The sequence below is a fragment of the Myotis yumanensis genome, unplaced genomic scaffold (assembly GCF_028538775.1).
Source record: "Myotis yumanensis isolate MYYU_CA2020_CCGP unplaced genomic scaffold, mMyoYum1.0.hap1 SCAF_9, whole genome shotgun sequence".
NCBI classification, from domain to species: Eukaryota; Metazoa; Chordata; class Mammalia; order Chiroptera; family Vespertilionidae; genus Myotis; species Myotis yumanensis.
The window spans coordinates 40,668,786-40,690,947 of NW_027223760.1; the positions used below are offsets into that span (position 1 = coordinate 40,668,786).

The 22,162-nt window shown below is 40.7% G+C and overlaps 1 protein-coding gene across 1 annotated transcript in view; it reads right to left on the reverse strand.

The window, feature by feature from the left end:
* The window catches only part of SEMA3E (semaphorin 3E), a 233,406-nt gene that overhangs the window by 90,535 nt on the left and 120,709 nt on the right, over positions 1-22,162 (reverse strand). Inside the window, exons 2-4 of the mRNA XM_070424157.1 lie at positions 21,527-21,687; positions 7,009-7,068; positions 4,224-4,343 (exon numbers count right to left, since the gene is read on the reverse strand). Of these exons, the coding sequence (XP_070280258.1) occupies positions 4,224-4,343; positions 7,009-7,068; positions 21,527-21,687 (341 nt within the window). The remainder of the gene's footprint in view (positions 1-4,223; positions 4,344-7,008; positions 7,069-21,526; positions 21,688-22,162) is intronic.

Sequence of the window (22,162 nt, forward strand, 5' to 3'; positions counted from 1 at the left end):
CCCCAACTCCCCTATCGGTCCTGCTCTGTGAGTGACAGGGGGGAGCTCCTCCACCCCCTGATGGGCCCTGCTCTGTGCATGACAGGGGGGAGCTCCTCAACCCCCTGCTGGGCCCTGCTCTGTGCATACAGGGGGGAGCTCCTTAACCCCCTGATTGACCCTGCTCTGTGTGTGACAGGGTACGGAGCCCCAACCCCCCTGATGGGCTCTGCTCTGTGAGTGACAGGGGGCAGCGCCCCAACCCCATGATCGGCCCTGCTCTGTGAGTGACAGGGGGCAGTGCCCCAAACCCCTGATCAGCCCTGCTCTGTGCGTGACAGGGGATGGCGCTGCAACCTCCCCATTGACCCTGCCTTGAGTGTGACAGGGAGCAGTGCCCCAACCCCCCAATAGGCCCTACCCTGAGCGTGACTGAGGGTGGCATCAAAACCTCCCGATCCGCCCTGCTCTGTGCATGACAGGGGGCGGCGCCCCAACTCCCAAATCGGCCCTGCTCTGAGCCTGACCAGGGGCTGCACCTAGGGATTGGGCGTGCCCTGTGCCACCCGGGAGCAGGCCTTAGCCAGCAGGTCGTTATCTCCCGAGGGGTCCCAGACTGCGAGAGGGCACAGGCCAGGATGAGAGACTCCCCCTCCCTCCCCCCCCCCCCGAGTGCACAAATTTTTGTGCACCGGGCCTGTTATCTACACTAATAAAAGAGAAACATGGTAATTAGCGTACGACTGCTACCCTTCCCATTGGCTAATCAGCATATCCTTATGCAAATTAACTGTCAGCCAAGATGGCGGCTAGCAGCCATGCACTGAAGTGAGCAGGGAGGCTTGCTTGCTCCAGTGACTGCGGACTCCAACATTCCCCGCCTGCCGCTGCCGGCCTCTCAGCTGCAACTCTAAGCAACTATGTTGCAAATATAGAAGCTAAACAAAACCCCAGAATCCTGCATTAGTCAGCCAGGCTTCAGCCAGCCGGACCGCAACATTGTATCGATGTTTTCAGCAGCGAGGCCTCAGAGCTAAAGCTGGCCCAGATTAAAAAAAAAAAAATAGAAAAAAAGGAGCGGTTGGGAGCTTCAGTCAACCGCTTCCGGAAAACAGCCCTCAGCCCCTCACCCAGACTGGCCAGGCACTCCAGTGGGGACCCCCACCCTGATCTAGGACACCCTTTAGGGCAAACCAGCCAGCCCCTACCCATGCACCAGGCCTTTATCCTATATAGTAAAAGGGTAATATGCCTCCCGGCACCAGGATCAGCGTGACAGGGGGCAGCGCCCAAACCCCCTGATCAGCCCTGCTCTGTGCCTGATAGGGGGAAGCTCCCCAATCCCCTTATTTCCCTGCGTTTCTGTGTGTGACGGGGGGGAGCTCCCCAACCCCCTGATCGCCCTGCAGCTCTGTGTGTGACAGGGGGCGGGGCCACAACCTCTCTATCCGCCCTGCTCTGTTCGTGACAGGGGAAGGTGCCCCAACCCCCTGATCGGCCCTACTCTGTGGGTGATAGAGGGTGGCGCCCCAACCCCCCTCCATGGGCCTTGCTCTGTGTGTGACAGGAAAGAGCCATAACCTCCCCATTGGCCCTGCCCTGAGTGTGACAGGGTGCAGTGCCCCAACCCCCTGATCAGCCCTGCTCTGTGAGTGACAGGGGGCAGCGCCCCAACCCCCTGATTGGCCCTGCTCTTTGTGTGACAGGGGGTGGCGCTACAACCTCCCCATCGACCCTGCCTTGAGTGTGACAGGGGGTGGTGCCCCAACCCCCCAATCGGCCCTACCCTGAGCGTGACTGAGGGTGCCATCACAACCTCCCGATCTGCCCTGCTCTGTGCATTACGGGGCAGCGCCCCAACTCCCCAATCGGCCCTGCTCTGAGCCTGACCAGGGACTGCACCTAGGGATTGGGCCTGCCCTCTGCCACCTGGGAGCAGGCCTAAGCCAGCAGGTCGTTATCTCCCAAGGGGTCCCAGACTGCAAGAGGGCACAGGCCAGGCTGGGGGACCCCTCCCCCCCAGTGCAGAAATTTTTGTGCACGGGGCCTCTAGTATATATATAAAAGCATAGCATGCTAATTAGACCAGATTTCTTTTCGGATGACCTTCTGGACAAAGCCGGGTCCAGGTGCCAGAGGGAAACCGGTGCCAGTAGCCGGGGGAAGAAAGGCCTACTCTTGCACAAATTTCATGCATCAAGCCTCTAGTGTGTGTATATTTCCTTGACTCAAGCAAACAGAATCAGTATTTCCAGTATATAGTCATTATTTTAAATAATATTTCTGCCTCATTCCCTCTTTCTCCTCTTCAGGGGGGATATTTATGAAACCTGAATTCACACTAGGAAGAGATTAGAAGACAATAAACATTTTTAGATGCTGAAAGAAAAAAAATGTTACCCCAGAATTCTATATCCAGAGAAAATTTCCTTCAAAGATAAAGATAAAATAAAGGCTTTTTCAGATAAATGAAAACTGAGAGGATTTTTTTTCCAGTAGATCTGCACTACGATGTATACATGTTGACTTTGTATATATGCATTATATACATATATATATATTACATATGTATATGTATATCCATGTGTATACGCATATATATATATATATATGCACATGCATATGTATTCTTTGTATATTTGTTTATGTGTAAATATTCTGACTGCACTGGACCTACTTTCCTTCTATATCTTCAGCTAAAGTTTCCTGTTATATCATCTGCACTGTCTCTTTAAAGTAATTTAGTAAATGCACTGTGATGTGTTTGTGCATGCTACTTAACTTTAATCTATCACTATCGGGGGGTTAGTTAACATTTAAAATATGCTAATCAAAAACCGGCCTACAAGGACACTTAGCAGATGAAGCACCTCAATCAGGGCACTCTCCAGAGGCAGCTTAGAGCAAGCACTTCAAATATTGTTAATTATATGTGCACCTGAGTGTTCACTACTAAAGGAAATATCAGAAATAATTTTTCTCTAGAGAAATGAATGTTGTGTTTTATATGCACTGGCTGAAAATACAGGGTGTCCCAAAAGTGTATATATATACTTTAACAGCTGATGGCTCAATTTTTAAAATAAAATGTATTTTAATGAACACTGCCTTTATACTTATTCAAAGTGTGTGTATACATGTTTGGAGAAACCCCATATTTATAGTCAGAGCTGCCCTCTCATAATTGGGATATGAGAATCAAGAGCGTCCAGCTGCTCAGCTACAGAGCATGTAGAGCGCTGCCTTTATCTGTGTCACATCCTAATGCAGGATTCTGCCTTTTGTCCTAAATGAAAGGACAAAGCAGATCCTGATATTGGAATATTGTTTAATATGCTTCAGAGTGGGACTGTGATGTAAGGTGTTTGAAATTATGCCTAGAATAAATGAAACTTGAGAGCTTACCCAGTTTGTTAAGATAGGTTATATTTCAACCTATTTTTGTTTACTAACAAACCTAGTGATGGGGTGTGGGAAACGAGGCATATAGCTCTCACCCACTCATTCTTAATTTATCAGTTTGCAATCTCTCCCTACCTCCAATTCCACCTCCCTACCTCACTTGACGAAGGAACAATTACAGAATCAACAAGTACTTGCATGTCCTTTATAAAATACTATGTGTAGTAATTGTACTTTTATAAATTTATTGATATGTACATGCATATATAAATCTATATATATGTTCATTCCAGTTTGGTGGTTACATTAATAAAAATTATATAAGAACACAATAGAGAACATAGTTTCATATTAAAAAATACTTTTAGCCGAAACCGGTTTGGCTCAGTGGATAGAGTGTCAGCCTGTGGACTGAAGGGTCCCAGGTTTGATTCCGGTCAAGGGCATGTACCTGGGTTGCGGGCACATCCCCAGTGGGAGATGTGCAGGAGGCAGCTGATCGATGTTTCTCTCCCATCGATGTTTCTAACTATCTATCTCTCTCCCTTCCTCTCTGTAAAAAATCAATAAAAATATATTAAAAAAAATACTTTTAAGTGGGAAAATTAAGGAAATGAAATTGTTCAGTGAGTGAATACATTAAGAATTAACTGGCTCGCAAATTTTACAGCTGACAACGATTTTAAAGGCCCTGAGCGACTATTTCTCTGACTCAAGCAAACAGAATAAGTATTTCCTAAAATGCCTTTCTCTTTCATCAAAGGAAATCCCACAACTTTTCATTGAAAACAAATACTTCTTATCATTATTGTTATTGACAACAGTAAATGAAATCATCTTACCTCCATATGGTACCCAACTCTGATGAAGGCGCAAAGTGGGTCGAAAGCTCCGGTGCCACAGGCCAGGAGGTGTGTCCTGTTGTAGTGATGCAAAACCCGAACGTAATTTGCACATTCACTCTAGAGCAGAAAAAAAGAAGAAATGGTTAGTAGAATAAAAATGTTTACCCCTTTTTTATTTTTGTGTTTCCTAACCCCAGGACTTTAAGTCTTCCCTGGCTAGAGGAGGCAAAAAGTGCAGATGAAAAAAAGACAAGGAGCAGAGGAAGAAGAGACCTGGGTGATGGATGCGCACTTTTGTTAGCAGCGATGTAGGACTTCCATTTAGTAATGGGAGTGAATTATTTTCATGAATTCTAGTACGCACTGAGAAATTTTAGAAAAGCACTGTTCGGAAATTTATTCAAGCGTGAAGTTTGAATATGTTCCACTAAGTAATTAAGTTAGTCTGAAAGTACATATAAACAATGAATCAGCATAAAGTCAGAAAACCAATAATTAGAAAAAGCGTCTTTACTCGTACAGACTTTAGAGCATTTACAGAGTTTTAATTTGGGGAAATAAATCATATCTTCAAACTTTAATTTACATAAGGCACTTTAATAGAGAATTTCCAAGTAAATAGAAAACTAGCCAATAAAAATAACAATTTATAGCGATTACAATAAGAGCATAGTTGAGGGATCAGAAAATTTTTTCTACAAAGGATCATACAGTGGACATATTTAGTTCAATGGGGATCTGATCTCTACTACTTACATTGTGGTTGCAACTACTTATCTCTGCAGTTACAGCATGAAAGCAAACATAGACAATACACAAATGAGTGTGGATGCCTATGTTCTAATAAAACTTTATTTATGGCAGGCCACATTTGGCCCAAGAACTCGTTTGCCTCACTGGTAATCAACTGGAAGCTTTTTGAGAACAGAATGTTTATTTTACACATCTTTGTATTCCACAGTTAATCAAACACAGTATCAAATACATATTACACTTAACAAAGTTTTAATACACAATCACTATGAGAGTTTTATGATCAGTAAGCTCAATGGAAAAATATTTAAAATTGCTTCAAACCAATTTGGCTAAATTAATTCTAGCAAATACCTTGTTGGCAAATTAGGTATTGTTACTTCATTTAAAACAAATTATTAGAGAAATACTAAACCTTTAAATGGTTAATATTATTTTGACATTGGTACATGCAATAATGCAATAATCAGTAGAGAGAATATTTTATGAGGACAGACTGTGGCTTTAAAGGTTCTGATAAAATACTGTTAGGATAAAAAGCCAGCAGAACCATCTCACCATAAATGATTCAGGTTATGGCATTACTGAACTGATTACCTAGGGCACATATTTATTTCTTCAATTTCCCACTCATGTAGCATTTTATTCTATGGGTGACCCATATAGGGGAATAATGTATTTTCCCCAAGGCATGGAGAAAATATTCTAGTCTCATCTATATATAAAAGCCCAAGCGACTGTTACGGCTGAGGGACCAGAATGACTGGTCGACCAGTCCCTATGATGCGCACTGACTGCCAGGGGGCAGACGCTCAACGCAGATTAAAACATTAAAACCCTGGTGGTCAGTGTGCTCCCACAGCCAACCTCCCCTGGTCCCTCCTCACCACCGGCCATCCTCCTGCGGTCCCTCCTCCAGGCTGGCAGGTCCCAATTGGCCTGGCCCCAATCGGCCTGGCCCCAATCAGGACTGGGTGAGACAGCCCTGATAGGCCCTGATCGCCGGCCAGGCCTAGGGACCCCACCCATGCCCGAATTCATGCACCGGGCCTCTAGTATTGCTATAAGTGCCTGCTTTTCATCTGTTGAAACACTGACACATCTTGATTGAGCCAATTAGCCCACATTTTGGCTCAGCCGGGCTTAGATTGACATAGCCTTAGAGTGTGTTCAATTCATCAGCATCACACTGAGGACCAAGGCAGCAAGAATGTCTTGACTCATTCCTTGGCTGGGACCCCATTACTACAGAGAATCGAGTTGGCATCATGTGTGTGAGTCTTTTATGTGGTATTTTGCTTTCTTCCTGAAAAACAGGATAAGCTAACTTTCAAAAGGCGATGTGCATGCCTTTCTCCAAAGATGTGCATGGTGTCATTGGCCAGCTACGCGGAGCAGGTGAAGGTCACTCCTTCACTCATGTGTTAGTGTGCTCCCAACTCTGACAGGGACGGTGCTGCTGTCACGCTTTCTCACTCACACACTGCAGAGAGGCTGTGGGGAGTGGAATGCTGAATCTGTAAGCAGGAGAGACCCTTCAACAACATGTGAAATATGTAAGGCATATTAACTGCTTTTGCCTTCTTTTTTCAAACTATTTTTTTTCTCCTTTTGTTTCTGCATGTTTCTAATTTACTAAACAAAGGGAAATGAAATCTCACAGAGGGTGCTTAGTTTTTCCTCAAATTAAAACACTACCTACAATTGTTTTTTCCCCAAATACATAGGAAATAAACATTAGTATAAGGAATTTATAAATCTGAGTTGATTAATATAATAAAACAAAATAAAAACGAAGTTAGGGATGGCATCTCAACTCCTTTTATTCTAATTCTACATTGAAATTAATTTTTAAATATTGTATATACACATATATTGTATATAATATATGTATATATGTTTGTATATATATTCTTGAGAATAAATAGCATATATAATTTTTAAAGCAAATAAAAAGTTAGGGATTCAGTCTGTGATTGATGAGAGATATAACTGATGATTTACTTAATTTGTAATGAATAATACTTACTGCATCCTTTCCTTTCATTATGCATTCTTCTATTTTTTGTGCTGTACTGGGCCAGTGTATCTGAAAGAAAAGATAATGTACTATTATGCAACTGCATATAAAAATAAACCACACTAAAAAACCATTTCCTTTTTTCTGCAATTTCACACATCTTTGTTTGGTTCTATTTTCTGAAAGGACAAAACAAGACAATCTCCTTCACATCATTATTTGCATAATAAAGACACTTATCTTTGAGCTTTCACATCATGCTAAAGTATTATTTTTAACTGTTTGAAGGTTCACCTCATGTCTCAGTCCTTCAGAGACAGCACACGCTTCAAGCAGTCTGCTCTGTACCTAACCTACCTCACGTAACATCTGCAGTCCAGTCTGCCTCCTAAACCCGTCTGTCCCTTTAAGTCAGGCACCGCCATGAATTCCCTTTGCATTTTTACCACTTGGCCCCGGACTTGGTGTGTGCTGGACTCAGTAACAGTTGCTGCACGAAAGGATTAAAGGATTAACGACCCTACTTATTTATAACGTATCGCCTAATACACTACTTGCAGGTCTTTACTTTTTAGAACATGAACTCTGCCCGTTTCCCACTGGATTCAGGTATTTTTTCACTGTATTTCAAATTTATTCTTCTCTTCCTTGAAGGGAGAACACATCACCCATTTCTCTTTTTATCTACAATTGTACCTCGCACTTGGCTGGGGTCATGGGTAGAAATCCATTCTCAAGTCAACATTTTGGTGAAGGAATAGAAATTGCCCAGCAGAGTAGTCTGGGACTCTCAAGAAATTAGTTTGAAAAATAAGCTTTTCTTCCTCAGGTTAAACGTCCTCAGGGCATAGGTTGAGAAGAGTTCATGTATAGTTTCCCGCTACCCTGTGTCAAGGTTTCCTGTCAGGAGACTCTATTGTCAGGCCTATGCCAGTATTCCGGACTGTTTTTCCATGGTCATTTGTTGGTTCCCCAAATATTCCTGTTATCTCTCACTGATACCTCCTTCTGCCCTGCCCACCTCCAACCCATGCTGCATTCTGCTGGCCTGGAAGGCAGTTATGCTTATCCTCCTACATATTTGATGTTGCTGACTGAATGTGCTTTTTACTTAGTGAGCGCACTACTTAATTATTTTTAAATTAGTACCCAACATTCGAAAATAAGGGCTTTTGCACAAAAACCCATCTTTCTAGTTTCTCTAGAAAAATGTGAAGACAGACAGGCTTGCGTTCTGGTATGGCAACATTCCTCTGGGGTTGAATGTCTGAAGTTTTCAATGGCACAGACACTCCGATTTGCTTCAGACTTTTCTTTTACCTGACTGGCCCCTGTAGCCATTTAGTGTTTGAAATCTGATATATATGTTTAAATCCCATAGATGATCAAGATTTAAGCTTTTTTGATGCTTTTGTGCTAGAAGTGGAAGAGGCTTGTCATTTACCTCTTATATCATGTAGACAAATCCAGTCCCTGATACATGAAAAATATTGGGAATTTGTAAAAATGGGGACAACAGCATTTTATTATGATAATCCTTATGTGATTACATTTATTATCATTGGCATACACACTCTATGATTTGAATTAAAGGTATATAATGTTACTTTTATGTTCTTGTTGATGTAGTATCCCCTCCAATTTCTTACTAATAATATTCAGCAGAAGGTGTTATTTTGCTTTCCTAATGCAGATTTTTAAAATATATGTTTATTGATTTCAGAGAGGAAGGAAGAGAGTGAGAGATAGAAACATCAATGATGAGAGAGAATCATTGATCAGCGGCCTCCTACACACCCCCTACTGGGGATCAAGCCTGCAACCCAAGTACTAGTATGTGCCCTTGACCAGAATCGAACCGGGAGCCCTTCAGTCCACAGGCCCACACTCTATCCACTGAGCCAAACCGGCTAGGGTGAGCATAGGAACTTTTAAATGAAAACAGGGGTGGGCTAGAAGGGGTCAATGGGGGAGGGGGAAGGAGGACATATGTAATACTTTCAACATTAAAGGTTTTTTAAAAAAAGAAAACACATGAGCTTTTAGATTTACTAGAAGCCCATTGCAGGAATATTCCTGCAAGAATAGGGCTTCCGGGAGGAGAAAATGGCGGAGGCTTAGACGGACGTGTTGGTGCTTCGTCCCGGACCAGATAGGGGCGAGCAGCTGAAACGGGTAACAATCAGCCCGATCAAGCTGGGGAGGTTCAGCTGAGAGACAGTCTGCAGCCAGGAAAGACAGAAAACTCCTAAAAAATGCAGATGGTTAGAGATTGAGGCTGAAACCTCCCTCTGGGCGCCAGCGCAGCGGCGAGACCGCGCCATCTCAGGCAGCGTTTACCGGCATCCAGAGATCAGCTACCAACCCGGAGGCAACGATTCGCAAACAGCGCGACTGCAAGAGCCAAGGGGAGACCTGCACCCCTCCACGGAAAGTTGCTGCGTCTGAAGCCTCCCTCCACCAGCCAGAAGAGCCACCACAACTGTGAACAGCACCCATCAGAGGCCCTGCTATCAACAGAGGAGCCGCTGCTACCACAACCGCCCAAGGAGCAACCACAGACCGAGGAGCCACTGCCACCCAGGGAGCAGCCACTGCCACCCAGGGTCCAGCCACTGAACGATTCAACAACTAGTAATGTCAGTGAGATCAAACATGGGTAGACAAAGAAACCCCCAAAGGAAAGAAAAGGAGGACTCGCCAGAAAAGCAGCTAAGTGAGACAGAGATATGCAACATGACGGAAAAAGAATTCAGAATAAGGTTCCTAGAGTACATGCACCGGATGTTCAAGAAGCAAGAAGAAACAGATGAAAAACTCAACTACGTATGCAAGAAGCTAGAAGAAACAGATGAAAAAATCAACAACTTAAGTAAGTCCCAAGAAGAAATGAAGAGCGACATAGCTGCAATAAAAAACACCATTGAAAGTATCAACAGTAGACTGGGAGAAGCGGAGGACCGAATCAGTGAATTAGAAGACAAGGAAGCAAAACACACTCAAACTGTACGGCAAATGGAGAAAAAAATTAAAAGACAGGAGGAGAGCCTAAGGGAGCTTTGGGACAACATGAAACGAAACAACATACGAATAATAGGGGTGCCAGAACAACAGAAAGATGAACATGGATTAGAAAACCTATTCGAAGAAATAATATCAGAAAACTTCCCTGAGGTGGGGAAGAAAAAAGTCACACAAGCCCAGAGAGTCCCAAACAAGGTGAACCCGAAAAGACCCACACCAAGACACATCATAATTACCATGGCAAATGTTCAGGATAAAGAGAGAATCTTACAGGCTGCAAGAGAGAGGCGGAAAGTAACATACAAGGGAGCTCCCATTAGATTATAAAATGATTTCTCAACAGAAACACATCAGGCCAGAAAAGAATGGACGGAAATCTACAAAGTGATGCAAAGCAAAGGACTGAATCCAAGAATACTCTATCCAGCAAGGTTATCATTCAAAATTGAAGGGGAAATAAGAAGCTTCACAGACAAAAAAGGGCTAAGGGAGTTTATCACCACCAAGCCAGCCATGCAAGAAATGCTAAAAGGACTGGTGTAAAAGAAGAAATATCAAGCTCAGAAAGAAAACAGCCACACACACACAAAAAAAAGAAATGGCTACAAACAAGTACCTTTCAATAATAACTTTAAATGTAAATGGACTAAATGCTCCAAATAAAAGACATCGAGTGGCTGAATGGATAAAAAAACATGACCCATACATCTGCTGTCTACAAGCGACCCACCTCATTGGAAAGGACTCACACAGACTGAAAGTGAAGGGATGGAAAAATATCTTTCACGCAAATAGAAAGGAAAAGAAAGCTGGGGTAGCAATACTTATATCTGACAAAATACATCTCAAAGTGAAGGCCATAACCAGAGATAAGGAAGGCCACTTCATAATACTAAAGGGATCAATACAACAAGAAGATATAACCCTGGTAAACATATATGCACCCAATGCAGGAGCACCCACATACATAAGAAAACTTCTGGAAGATATCAGGGGAGATATCGACAATAACACAATCATAGTTGGGGACTTTAATACACTACTGACATCACTGGATAAATCCGCTAGACAAACAATCAGCAAAGAAACAGCAATCCTAAATGACTCACTAGATCAGATGGACTTAATTGACATCTTCAGAACACTACACCCCACAGCTGCGGAATATACATTCCTCTCAGGTGCTCATGGGACATATTCAAAAATAGACCACATATTGGGTCACAAGCAAAGTCTCCACAAATTCAAGAAGATTGAGATCATAAAAAGCATCTTCTCAGACCACGATGGCATAATGTTAGAAATAAACTACAATAAAAACAACCCAAAATACTCAAACACTTGGAAGCTGAATAGCATGTTATTAAATATTGATTGGGTTACCGATGACATCAAAGAAGAAATTAAAAACATCCTGGACACTAATGACAATGAAAACACAACAATCCAAAACCTCTGGGACACAATGAAAGCAGTCCTGAGAGGGAAGTTTATAGCTCTACAGGCCTATCTCAAAAAAGAAGAAAAAATGGTAATTAATCATCTAACTCTACAACTCAAAGAATTAGAAAGAGAGCAACAAGAAAACCCCAGAGTGAGCAGAAGGAAGGAGATAATAAAGATTAGAGCAGAAATCAATGACATAGAGACCAAAAAAACAATACAGAAAATCAATGAAACCAAGAGCTGGTTCTTTGAAAGGATAAACAAGATTGACAAACCCCTAGCCAGGCTCACCAAGAAGCAAAGAGAAAGGTCCCAAATAAACCAAATCAGAAATGATAGAGGCGAAATAACAACAGACCCCACAGAAATACAAATGATTGTTAAACAATACTACGGGCAACTCTACTCCAACAAACTAGACAACCTGGAGGAAATGGACAAATTCCTAGAAAAATACAACATTCCAAAACTCAATCAGGAAGAATCTAAAAACCTCAATAGGCCAATAACTATGGAAGAAATTGAAGCAGTCATCAGAAAGCTTCCAGCAAACAAAAGCCCAGGGCCAGACGGCTTCACAGGGGAGTTCTACCAAACATTCAAGGAAGAACTAAAACCTACCCTCCTCAGACTACTACAAAAAATTCAAGAGGAAGGAACACTTCCAAGCTCATTCTATGAAGCCAGCATCACCCTAATACCAAAACCAGGTAAAGACATCACAATGAAAGAGAATTACAGGCCAATATCCCTCATGAACATAGATGCCAAAATCCTCAACAAAATCTTAGCAAATCGGATCCAGCAGTACATCAGAAGGATCATACACCATGACCAAGTAGGATTTATCCCAGAGATGCAAGGATGGTACAACATCCGTAAATCAATAAACGTGATACATCACATAAACAAATTGAAAGAAAAAAACCACATGGTCATATCAATTGATGCAGAAAAAGCATTCGACAAAATCCAACACCCATTTTTGATAAAAACTCTCAGAAAGGTGGGAATAGAAGGATCATACCTCAACATAATAAAAGCCATATATGACAGGCCCACAGCCAACATCATACTCAATGGTCAAAAACTAACACCATTTCCCCTAAGAACAGGAACAAGACAGGGATGCCCACTCTCACCACTCCTGTTCAACATAGTACTGGAAGTATTAGCCATTGCAATTAGGCAAGAAGAAGAAATAAAAGGCATCCAAATTGGAAAAGAGGAAGTAAAACTGTCCTTATTTGCAGATGACATGATATTATACATACAAAACCCTAGAGACTCCATCAAAAAGCTACTAGACTTAATACATGAATTTGGCAATGTAGCAGGATACAAAATTAACCCCAAGAAATCTGAGGCATTTCTATACACCAATAGTGAACCTTCAGAAAGAGAGATTAGAAAAACAATCCCATTTACCATCGCACCAAAAAAATTAAAATACCTAGGAATAAACTTAACTAAAGAGGTTAAAGACCTCTACTCAGAAAACTACAGGACGTTGAAAAAAGAGATAGAGGAAGACATAAAGAGATGGAAGAACATACCATGTTCTTGGATTGGTAGAATCAACATCATTAAAATGTCCATACTACCCAAAGCAATCTATAAATTCAACGCACTTCCCATTAAAATACCAATGGCCTTCTTCAAAGATCTAGAACGAACTCTCCAAAAATTCATCTGGAATAAAAAAAGACCCCGAATAGCTGCAGCGATCCTGAGAAAGAACAAAGTAGGTGGGATCTCAATGCCAGATATCAAGCTGTATTACAAAGCCACTGTTCTCAAAACTGCCTGGTACTGGCACAAGAACAGACATATAGACCAGTGGAATAGAATAGAGAGTCCAGAAATTAGCCCGAACCAATATGCTCAATTAATTTTTGACAAAGGAGGCATGAACATACAATGGAGCCAAGATAGTCTCTTCAATAAATGGTGTTGGGAAAATTGGACAGATATATGCAAGAAAATGAAACTAGACCACCAACTTACACCGTACACAAGAATAAACTCAAAATGGATAAAGGACTTAAATGTACGACAGGAAACCATAAAAATTCTAGAAGAATCCAAAGGCAACAAAATCTCAGACTTATGCCAAAACAATTTCTTCACTGACACAGCTCCTAGGGCAGTTGAAACTAAAGAGAAACTGAACAAATGGGACTACATCAAAATAAAAAGCTTCTGCACAGCAAAAGAAACCATCAACAAAACAACAAGAAAACCCACCTCTTGGGAAAACATATTTGCCAACGTCATGTCTGATAAGGGCTTAATCTCCAAAATTTATAGGGAACTCATACAACTTAACAAAAAGAAGATAAACAATCCAATCAAAAAATGGGCAAAGGATCTAAATAGACACCTTTCAAAAGAGGACATTCAGAAAGCCAAGAGACATATGAAAACATGCTCAAAGTCAGTAATCGTCCGAGAGATGCAAATCAAAACAACAATGAGGTACCATCTCACACCTGTCAGAATGGCCATCATCAACAAATCAACAAACGACAAGTGCTGGAGAGGATGTGGAGAAAAAGGAACACTTGTGCACTGCTGGTGGGAATGCAGACTGGTGCAGCCACTATGGAAGGCAGTATGGAGGTTCCTCAAAAAATTGGAAATGGAACTCCCATTTGACCCTGTGATCCCACTACTAGGAATATATCCCAAGAAACCAGAAACACCTATCAGAAAGGATATATGTAACCAGATGTTCATTGCAGCACAATTCACCATAGCTAAGATCTGGAAACAGCCTAAGTGCCCATCAGTAGATGAATGGATTAGAAAACTGTGGTATATCTACACGATGGAATACTATGCTGCTGTTAAAAAGAAGGAACTCCTACCATTTGCAACATCATGGATGGAACTGGAGAGCATTATGCTAAGTGAAACAAGCCAGTCAATGAAGGAAAAATACCACATGATCTCACTCATTCATGGATAATAAAGACCATTACAAACTTTTGAACAATAATAGATACAGAGGCAGAGCTGCCTCAAACTGATTGTCAAACTGCAGTGGGAAGGCCAGAGAGAGTTGGGGGGCAGGAGGGAGGGGAGTAAGAGATCAACCGAAGGACTTGTATGCATGCATATAAGCATAACTAATGGACATAAGACACTGGGGGGTAAGGGAGGGTAGGGGTTTGTCAAGGGCGGGTGGGAAAAAAGGACACTTATGTAATACCCTTTGTAATACTTTAAGCGAAAAATAAAAAAAAAAATAATAATAAAAAAAAAAAAATAAATTAAACCCTCAAAAAAAAAAAAAAAAAAAAAAAAAAGAATAGGGCTTCCTTGGGCCAATCTCGCCGCCAAGCCCTGGCGCGCAGGGCCGCACACAGGGGTCCCGCCTGGGGGTGGGGCTTGGGCGGCACACAGGGGCCCGGATGGCAGCTCGCGCTGGCCCGCCCTGCCTGCAGTATGAAAATTAGCCGCCATCTTTGTTGGAGGTTAATTTGCATATCACGCTGATTAGCCAATGGGAGGTGTAGCAAAGGTATAGTCAATTACCATGTTTGTCTATTATTAGATAGGATGTTGTGACAGAAAAAAGACAAAGAACAAAAGTGGGATATAAGATAAAATCAACTACAGAGGAAAGTCCCATGCATAAAATCCTAGAATCAAAGTTCTTGATTGTAGCAGTTCATCCATCAGTGGATCATGGATGATTTGGGAAAAATATCACATAAATACAACAATGAGGAGAGGCACTAACACCATTATAGAGCAGGGATCCTGGAAGTGAAGCTGAAGGAGTTTACAAACTTTACTGAGCCATTATTTGGAGGGGGAGGTGGAGAAGGGGAAATTTTGCACCAAGGGATAGATTTTCTCAGATAATTATAAAATCCTTTCTAACTTGAGATTCAGTTTGGTTTTGAATTATGATTTTACTGTGGATGCATACATTATTCAAAAGGATATGCTAGAAAACGTGTGTGTGTGTAAAGAAAATACAAATTCATTTTAGGATCATCTATCATTGTAAAGATTTTCATGACTAATTCATTTAGTGCTATGAATAAATTAGAGAATACCTCATCTGTAATTCAGAATAATGCTTTATATTCTTAACATACTTAACTTATGAAATGCAGAGCTTTTTCTTCTTAGAATATTAGCATCCCTTCTTATTCCTTTTTCATCATTATAAAAATAATTTTTAAAACCGTATTTCCACAATTTCAATGTATTATATAGGTTAACCAATAACCTGGGTATTATTTCATCATTGAAAACCTATGCCAAGTTCAGGTTTTCAATGACGAAATAATATCCAGGCCAATAATAAAACCTCAACATGCCATCCCATGTTCTCCTACATCACTGCTTCATCATGATTATTTCCAGGACTATTTCAGCACACTGGGTAAGGACAATTCTCTATAGCATTTCTACACATCTACTGAGAGCTTTTGTTCCACACTATCTTTTCAAACAGCCTTGGAAGATAAAGATAGAACCTCCTTTCAGGGCAAATGAAAGAGTTGTTTCAGGACCAGGATAATAACAATAATGAATCCCTCTGGGCAAAAGTTGGGACAAGTTTGCTAGCAGCCCCTTTAGAAGACTGAGAGTTTCTAAGCTTGAGGCTGGTTAATTGGGTGTAACACATAGTCACTGTCTGTGCGGCATCTACCTAGGCTGCCCTGCTTCACGCCCATGGAACTTGAGTGAGAAACAAAAAGCTCATGCTGCATGCTGTGCTGGAGGTAATAAAGTCTTTTGTCTCTGAAGGAGTCTCATGTCTTCTGCCAGTACCTGTGAAATGATGACAGGCTAACATGTCTTGAAAGAGAGATAAAATTGCAGACGCTTAGTTCTTGACCGGGAAGAGAAAGATGCTACATAACATGATGGTGAAGAATGAAATGGCTTTTTTAGGATTGTCAGAATATGTTGTTTCTAGCAGCGAACCCAAGAATGACAAGTGTACAAAATCATTATTTCAGGTTTTGTTGGGAAACACATGAAATTCGTGCAAGGGTCTTGTGTGTCCCCACCCCCACCCCCCCACCCCCAGGGTCTGTCCTGAAGGACCTCCAGTCTAATTAGCATATTACGCTTTTGTTATTATAGATAAGTTACAAAGGGCAAGACAGTGACTTCTTTCTGTATCCTTACCGATGCCCATATGGCACAATGTCTTAAATGCAGCCATTGCTTATACAATGTCTATTGATTAACTTGTATTAACCACATACCTTTATCACATTCTTTGAAATTTACTAAAAGAGATTATAGTCAAGTTTGAAAAATAAGATTCGGTGACATGAAAACATTGTATTTAGTGTCAAATAAATGAGAAAATTAATTTGCAATTTAATGAGGAAGGAAATCTGTAAGATTGTAGCAATAATCCAGGCTTTGAAAGAGAGGTAGGATTTCTGAGGGCAGAGAAAAGGATCTTAACCAGATAACTCTGGGTAGATGAAAGCTAGGGAGAGGGAGAGATTATATTATGAACACTCAACACTGTAAAGTCCAACACATTGGAACTCTCCAAGAGAATAATGTAATTATAGATTTACTCAAGTTGTATTTTGTTGTTGTTGTATTGGTTTGGCTTATTTAAAACAAAATCTCACAGACTAGGGATTGCATTCAGATGTTCATTCAGGTGAGAAAAATGACAGAGAAAGACCTCACTGGAAATAGACAGTTATTTTAAAGCCATCATGTACAAATGTTAGGAAGGGAAGATAGTAAAATAATTTTCTTCATTTGTTTTGGCAGACAGAATGTCCTTTGGTTCTGCTCCAGAGTTTAGCATCAACAAAACCCATAAAATTAACCTATTTGTTCTGCACAAGACATTTTTAAAGGCAATTAAACAATAGGGTATAATGATATTTCCACATTCTCTGCATCAAAAAAGGTACAACAAGCAAAAGGTTAAATATACATCATTTCATCACAATAGCCCTACAATATAATTTAATTGTTTCCATGCACATTAAGAGTCCATTTACTATTCTTGCATATCTCAAAGAAGAAAAATTAAATTACAAAGTAATCTTTCCTGGACTCCCTATTGAGTCTCATAATTATATCAGGATTCATGATTTAACAATTTATTCTTACAAGTAGTTTTGACATGCAAGATTTTGTAGAGCAAGAACAAATGAACAAAAAAGAAATAATTTCATTACCTAAAGCAGTGGTTCTCAACCTTCTGGCCCTTTAAATACAGTTCCTCATGTTGTGACCCAACCATAAAATTATTTTCGTTGCTACTTCATAACTGTAATGTTGCTACTGTTATGAATCATAATGTAAATATCTGATATGCAGGGTGATCTTAGGTGACCCCTGTGAAAGGGTCGTTCGACCGCCAAAGGAGTCGAGACCCACAGGTTGAGAACCGCTGGCCTAGAAGATTGTTTTCAATAGCACAGGGGTCATTATTCTTCAGGATCTGGTCACAACCACATTACTATCCTTAACTCTGTACCCTGCCCCCAACCACATGCCCTCACTTCACCTATCTACTTCCGCCAAGGTGAAGAGTCATTGTTTCAAACTGCTCAACAATGTCTGTCCTTCTTCCCCTTTGCTCAGTCTATTCTCGTCACCAATCTGTCTGAACCAAAATTCCAGCTATCATTCAACATCAACTTAAATTATATCTCCTCCAGGAAAACCCCAACCTCCAGTTTTTGTATACTTTCCTAGCATTTTATTTGGACCGTACTTAAGTTACATGCTATCTATGAAATATATATATATATATATATATATATATATATATGGCATATGTATACATATCTTCTCCATTACATTATAAATATTTTCTAGCTTATTTTATAGTCTTGAAGCTCAAGCTTCAGGAGTCCTTAGTGGCACCTAATCTTTCATGGTTCTGGGAGGGGCTTTAGCAATTGTGAAATTTGTAAGTTTGAATTAATTATATTTCCTGAAGAGGTCCGCCAAATCATACACACTTCAGGCCCCAGAAAAAATGAGGATTCACCCTTGAGTACAAGAAAGTTATTCGAGTTAATAATCTGTGGCTACATTCTTGCTGGATGGCACCCTGAGGCTTCAATGGCCACACACTATTTTATTTAGCTCCCTAAGATGCAGTTCGTAAAACCTCATCACTCTTCAGGTCTCTTACCCTTATAGAGTTTTCACAGGTCATTTCCTCCATAAAAGCCAATCTTTCCAGCATTAAAGGCCTGAAGGTATAATTAGGCCAAAACAATAAAGGAGAATAAGTGGGCGATTCAATTTCCTCCACTCTAACGGTGCTAACTCTTGGATTTTGTTCCACATAGGAAGAAACGGCTCAGGAAAATTGTTAAGAGATTGTGTGTACACACAGTTATACATGTGGATTCCCACTCTATGAGTTAGCTAATCCTGATCCAAGCACAACTACTTCCATAATGCAGATTCTTAATCTCTGGGTGTCAGATCCCTGGTGTATATCTTCAGGATGTGTACACCACAAACACACACACACATACACACACACACACACACACACACACACACACACCAGTTCCTCAAATAATACCATTTCATTATAATGTTGAGGAGATGCCACAGAACTCAACTTTTGGGTCCAACAATTAAACTGGTTTCATTATATGTCTTTCTCCACAGTTCCAAGAACCAACCGAAGGCATTAAATGAGGACGGTGTGTGTTTGTGTGTGTGTGTGTGTGTGTGTGTGTGTGTGTGTTTTATGTGGAGAGAGAAAGAGGAAAGAAAGAAGTCAATAATATTTTTTCAGAATTACAGAGAAAATAAAATTAAAGATGAAGAAAAAAAGAGATTTGGAGATGAACACAATATGTGATTTTACTTCATTCTGATACTACTAAAACAAAAGTAAGAAGTCATAATTCAAAAAGGACAAACAGAACTTAAGTAGAGTTGCCAAAGAAATATCAGCAACAATTTGGAAGTTCTATAATATATAGGTGAGTGCTGATTGGCTTTGCACACTAGAAAAGCTAAAATCTAAATACCTGTCCTGGCTGGCGTGGCTCAGCATCTATGAACTAGGAGGCCATGGTTCCATTCCCAGTCAGGGCACATGCCTGGGTTGTGGGCTTGATCCCCAGTGTAGGGCGTGCAGGAGGCAGCCGATCAATGATTCCCTCTCATCACTGATGTTTCTATCTCTCTAACCCTCTTACCCTCTCCATCCTCCCTGAAATCAATAAAAATATATTTTAAAAAAAAACACCAAAATTTTAGAACTGATGGGAATTCATGTGTTTTATTATATTGAGAGGCATATAAAAACTCTGGTATAGAGTTTGGGGAAAATTAAAAATATAAGCAAATGAAAAATAGGGGATAATATTTAATCCCAGGGAAATAAAATTGCAAAAAAAGAAAAAAGTGTGATCTATTTTCCTAATTATAATAATGTAAATAATTATTACTTAACTAAAACTTGTGGTATAGCTATTTTGCGATGGAGAACTGATGGTTGGGAGGTTGCTGGTGAAATGGTGTACAATAACAGAGCCCAGCTCAAGGTACTGCAAGAAAAGAAAATTCATCTTTCTTAAGTTGACTACTAGTAAATTAACAGGTAGCTTCTAAAATCAACGATACCAAAAAAACCCAAAAAACCACAGTAGAAAAATTTTTTTTAGAAATATGGGAGTAGGTACCAGAAAAAACAAAAAAATAATTTTAAGCGATTTCTTCTGGGGTTTAGGAACTGTAAGGGATGAATGAATGCTGCTTTTAATCATGAATTTTTAATAAAAATGACCTTAAAATATAAACATCAATCATTTTGACACACAATAATAAATAAGTAAATTATAAAGAAACTAGAGGCCCAGTGCACAAATTTGTGCACGGGTGGGGTCCAGCCAGCCCAGCCCCAATCATGGTGGATTGGGGCTGGGCCTGTAGGGAGGAGGAGACAGTGGGAGGTTAGCCGGCTGGCCTGCCCTGATCAAGGCCCGATTAGGGCCAAGCCAGCTTTGGGGAGGGGCTGAGGGCGATTGGCTGGTGGGCCCCACCCCCAAATGTGGTGGTGGGGGCCCATCAGGGGCAGGGCTGGCCAGGGAGAGGGGCTGCAGGTGGTTGGCCAGTCAACCCTGCCATTATTGGGGTGGGGCTGGGCAGGAGGAGGAGCTGCAGGAGGTTGACTGGCTGGCCACGCCCCCTATTGGGGTTGGGGGAGTGATCAGGGGCGGGGCTGGCAGGGGGGAGGGGCTGTGGGCGATTCAGGGTGGGGGGCGCAGATCAGGGGCTCGGCTGGCTGGGGGGACAGGCCAAGGGAGATTGGCCAGCTGGCCCCACCCCTGATCGGGTGGGTTCGCTGGCCTCAGTGGGCATCATAGCAACCGGTTGTTCAGGTCATTCCGGTGTTATGGTCGCTGGCTATATATATATATATATATAGATACTTTCATTTATGCCAAAAAATACTATGGTCTAAATATTTCTACATGTTTTATGTAAGTTTGATATAGGCCTGAAAAAGAAAAAAAAACTTAGCTCAATTTAACTTTGTATAAGTACAGACTTTAAGAACTATTTTTCTTATCATAGCTAAGAGTTTCTCAAAAAATGTTGGACACTTGCCTATTGTAATATTATTTTTAAATCTATGTGGTTTAAAGACCATCCACCTTTATTACTGATAGTACCAACAGAAGTACACGAGTTAGCTATATCCATATTTCTTAAGGCTGGGATTTGGGGAGTAACAGAGCTTACAGGGACTGCTGATAAATCAGCATGTTCCAAACCCAAGTTTCAGGACAATGGATACGGTGACAAGGAGCATCATGCAAGAGGGATGTCAAATGCACCAATCTGAGGTCATCTGGGAATACAGAGGTCAGTGTTAAAAAGTGGAATGTTGTATATCCTCAATTCATAAACTTTTCTCAAGGTGATTTCATTTTAATGAATACTACATTTTTTCAAAAGAAGTATCACTTAGGTAATGAAAAAAAGAATCCTAATAACCCTGATGCAAGATAAGATCTCCCTCACCTCTTTACTTTCCCTCCTGAAATACAGTTTGATATTTCCATACCTCTCTGTAGCCATTGCTGATTTGCTCCAAGCTGAGGGAATACATAAGATTCTTGCCTCCCACAAAGAGTCTCTCTTGATATTCATCCAGCAGCATTGTATGGAGATCAAGAAACCCAAAAGGGCTATGAAAGATTGATGTTCTGTTTAATTCCAAGAGCTCTGAAATGCAAAAGGAAATGAATGCTAAACACAAGAGAAAACAAAAATACCTTTATAATACTTTTCTCATGGCTCCATTTTTTATACCTATTGGAACTGTGTAGTTTACATTCATTTTATCAGAAATATAAAGGTTGTAAAAAGTATTACTCAAAAAGATTAAAAATACACCGTGCATTAACAATTCTATATTGTATATTTGAAAGTTCCTAAGAGAAAAGTTCGTAAAAGTTTTCAAAAGAAAAAAATGCTAACGATGTGACTTGTTGGAGGCTAACTAAACTTCTTGTAAGTAGTCATTTAGTAACATATACACATATCAAATCAATATCCTGTACACTTTACACTTAACAATGTTTTATCACAACTATATCTCAAAACTGGAAAAAATTTAAAAATATTTGTGCATTGTGTAAAAAAATGGAGTGCAACTGGGAATACATTTTAATGTGCAGGAGTTAAAATCTGTTATAAG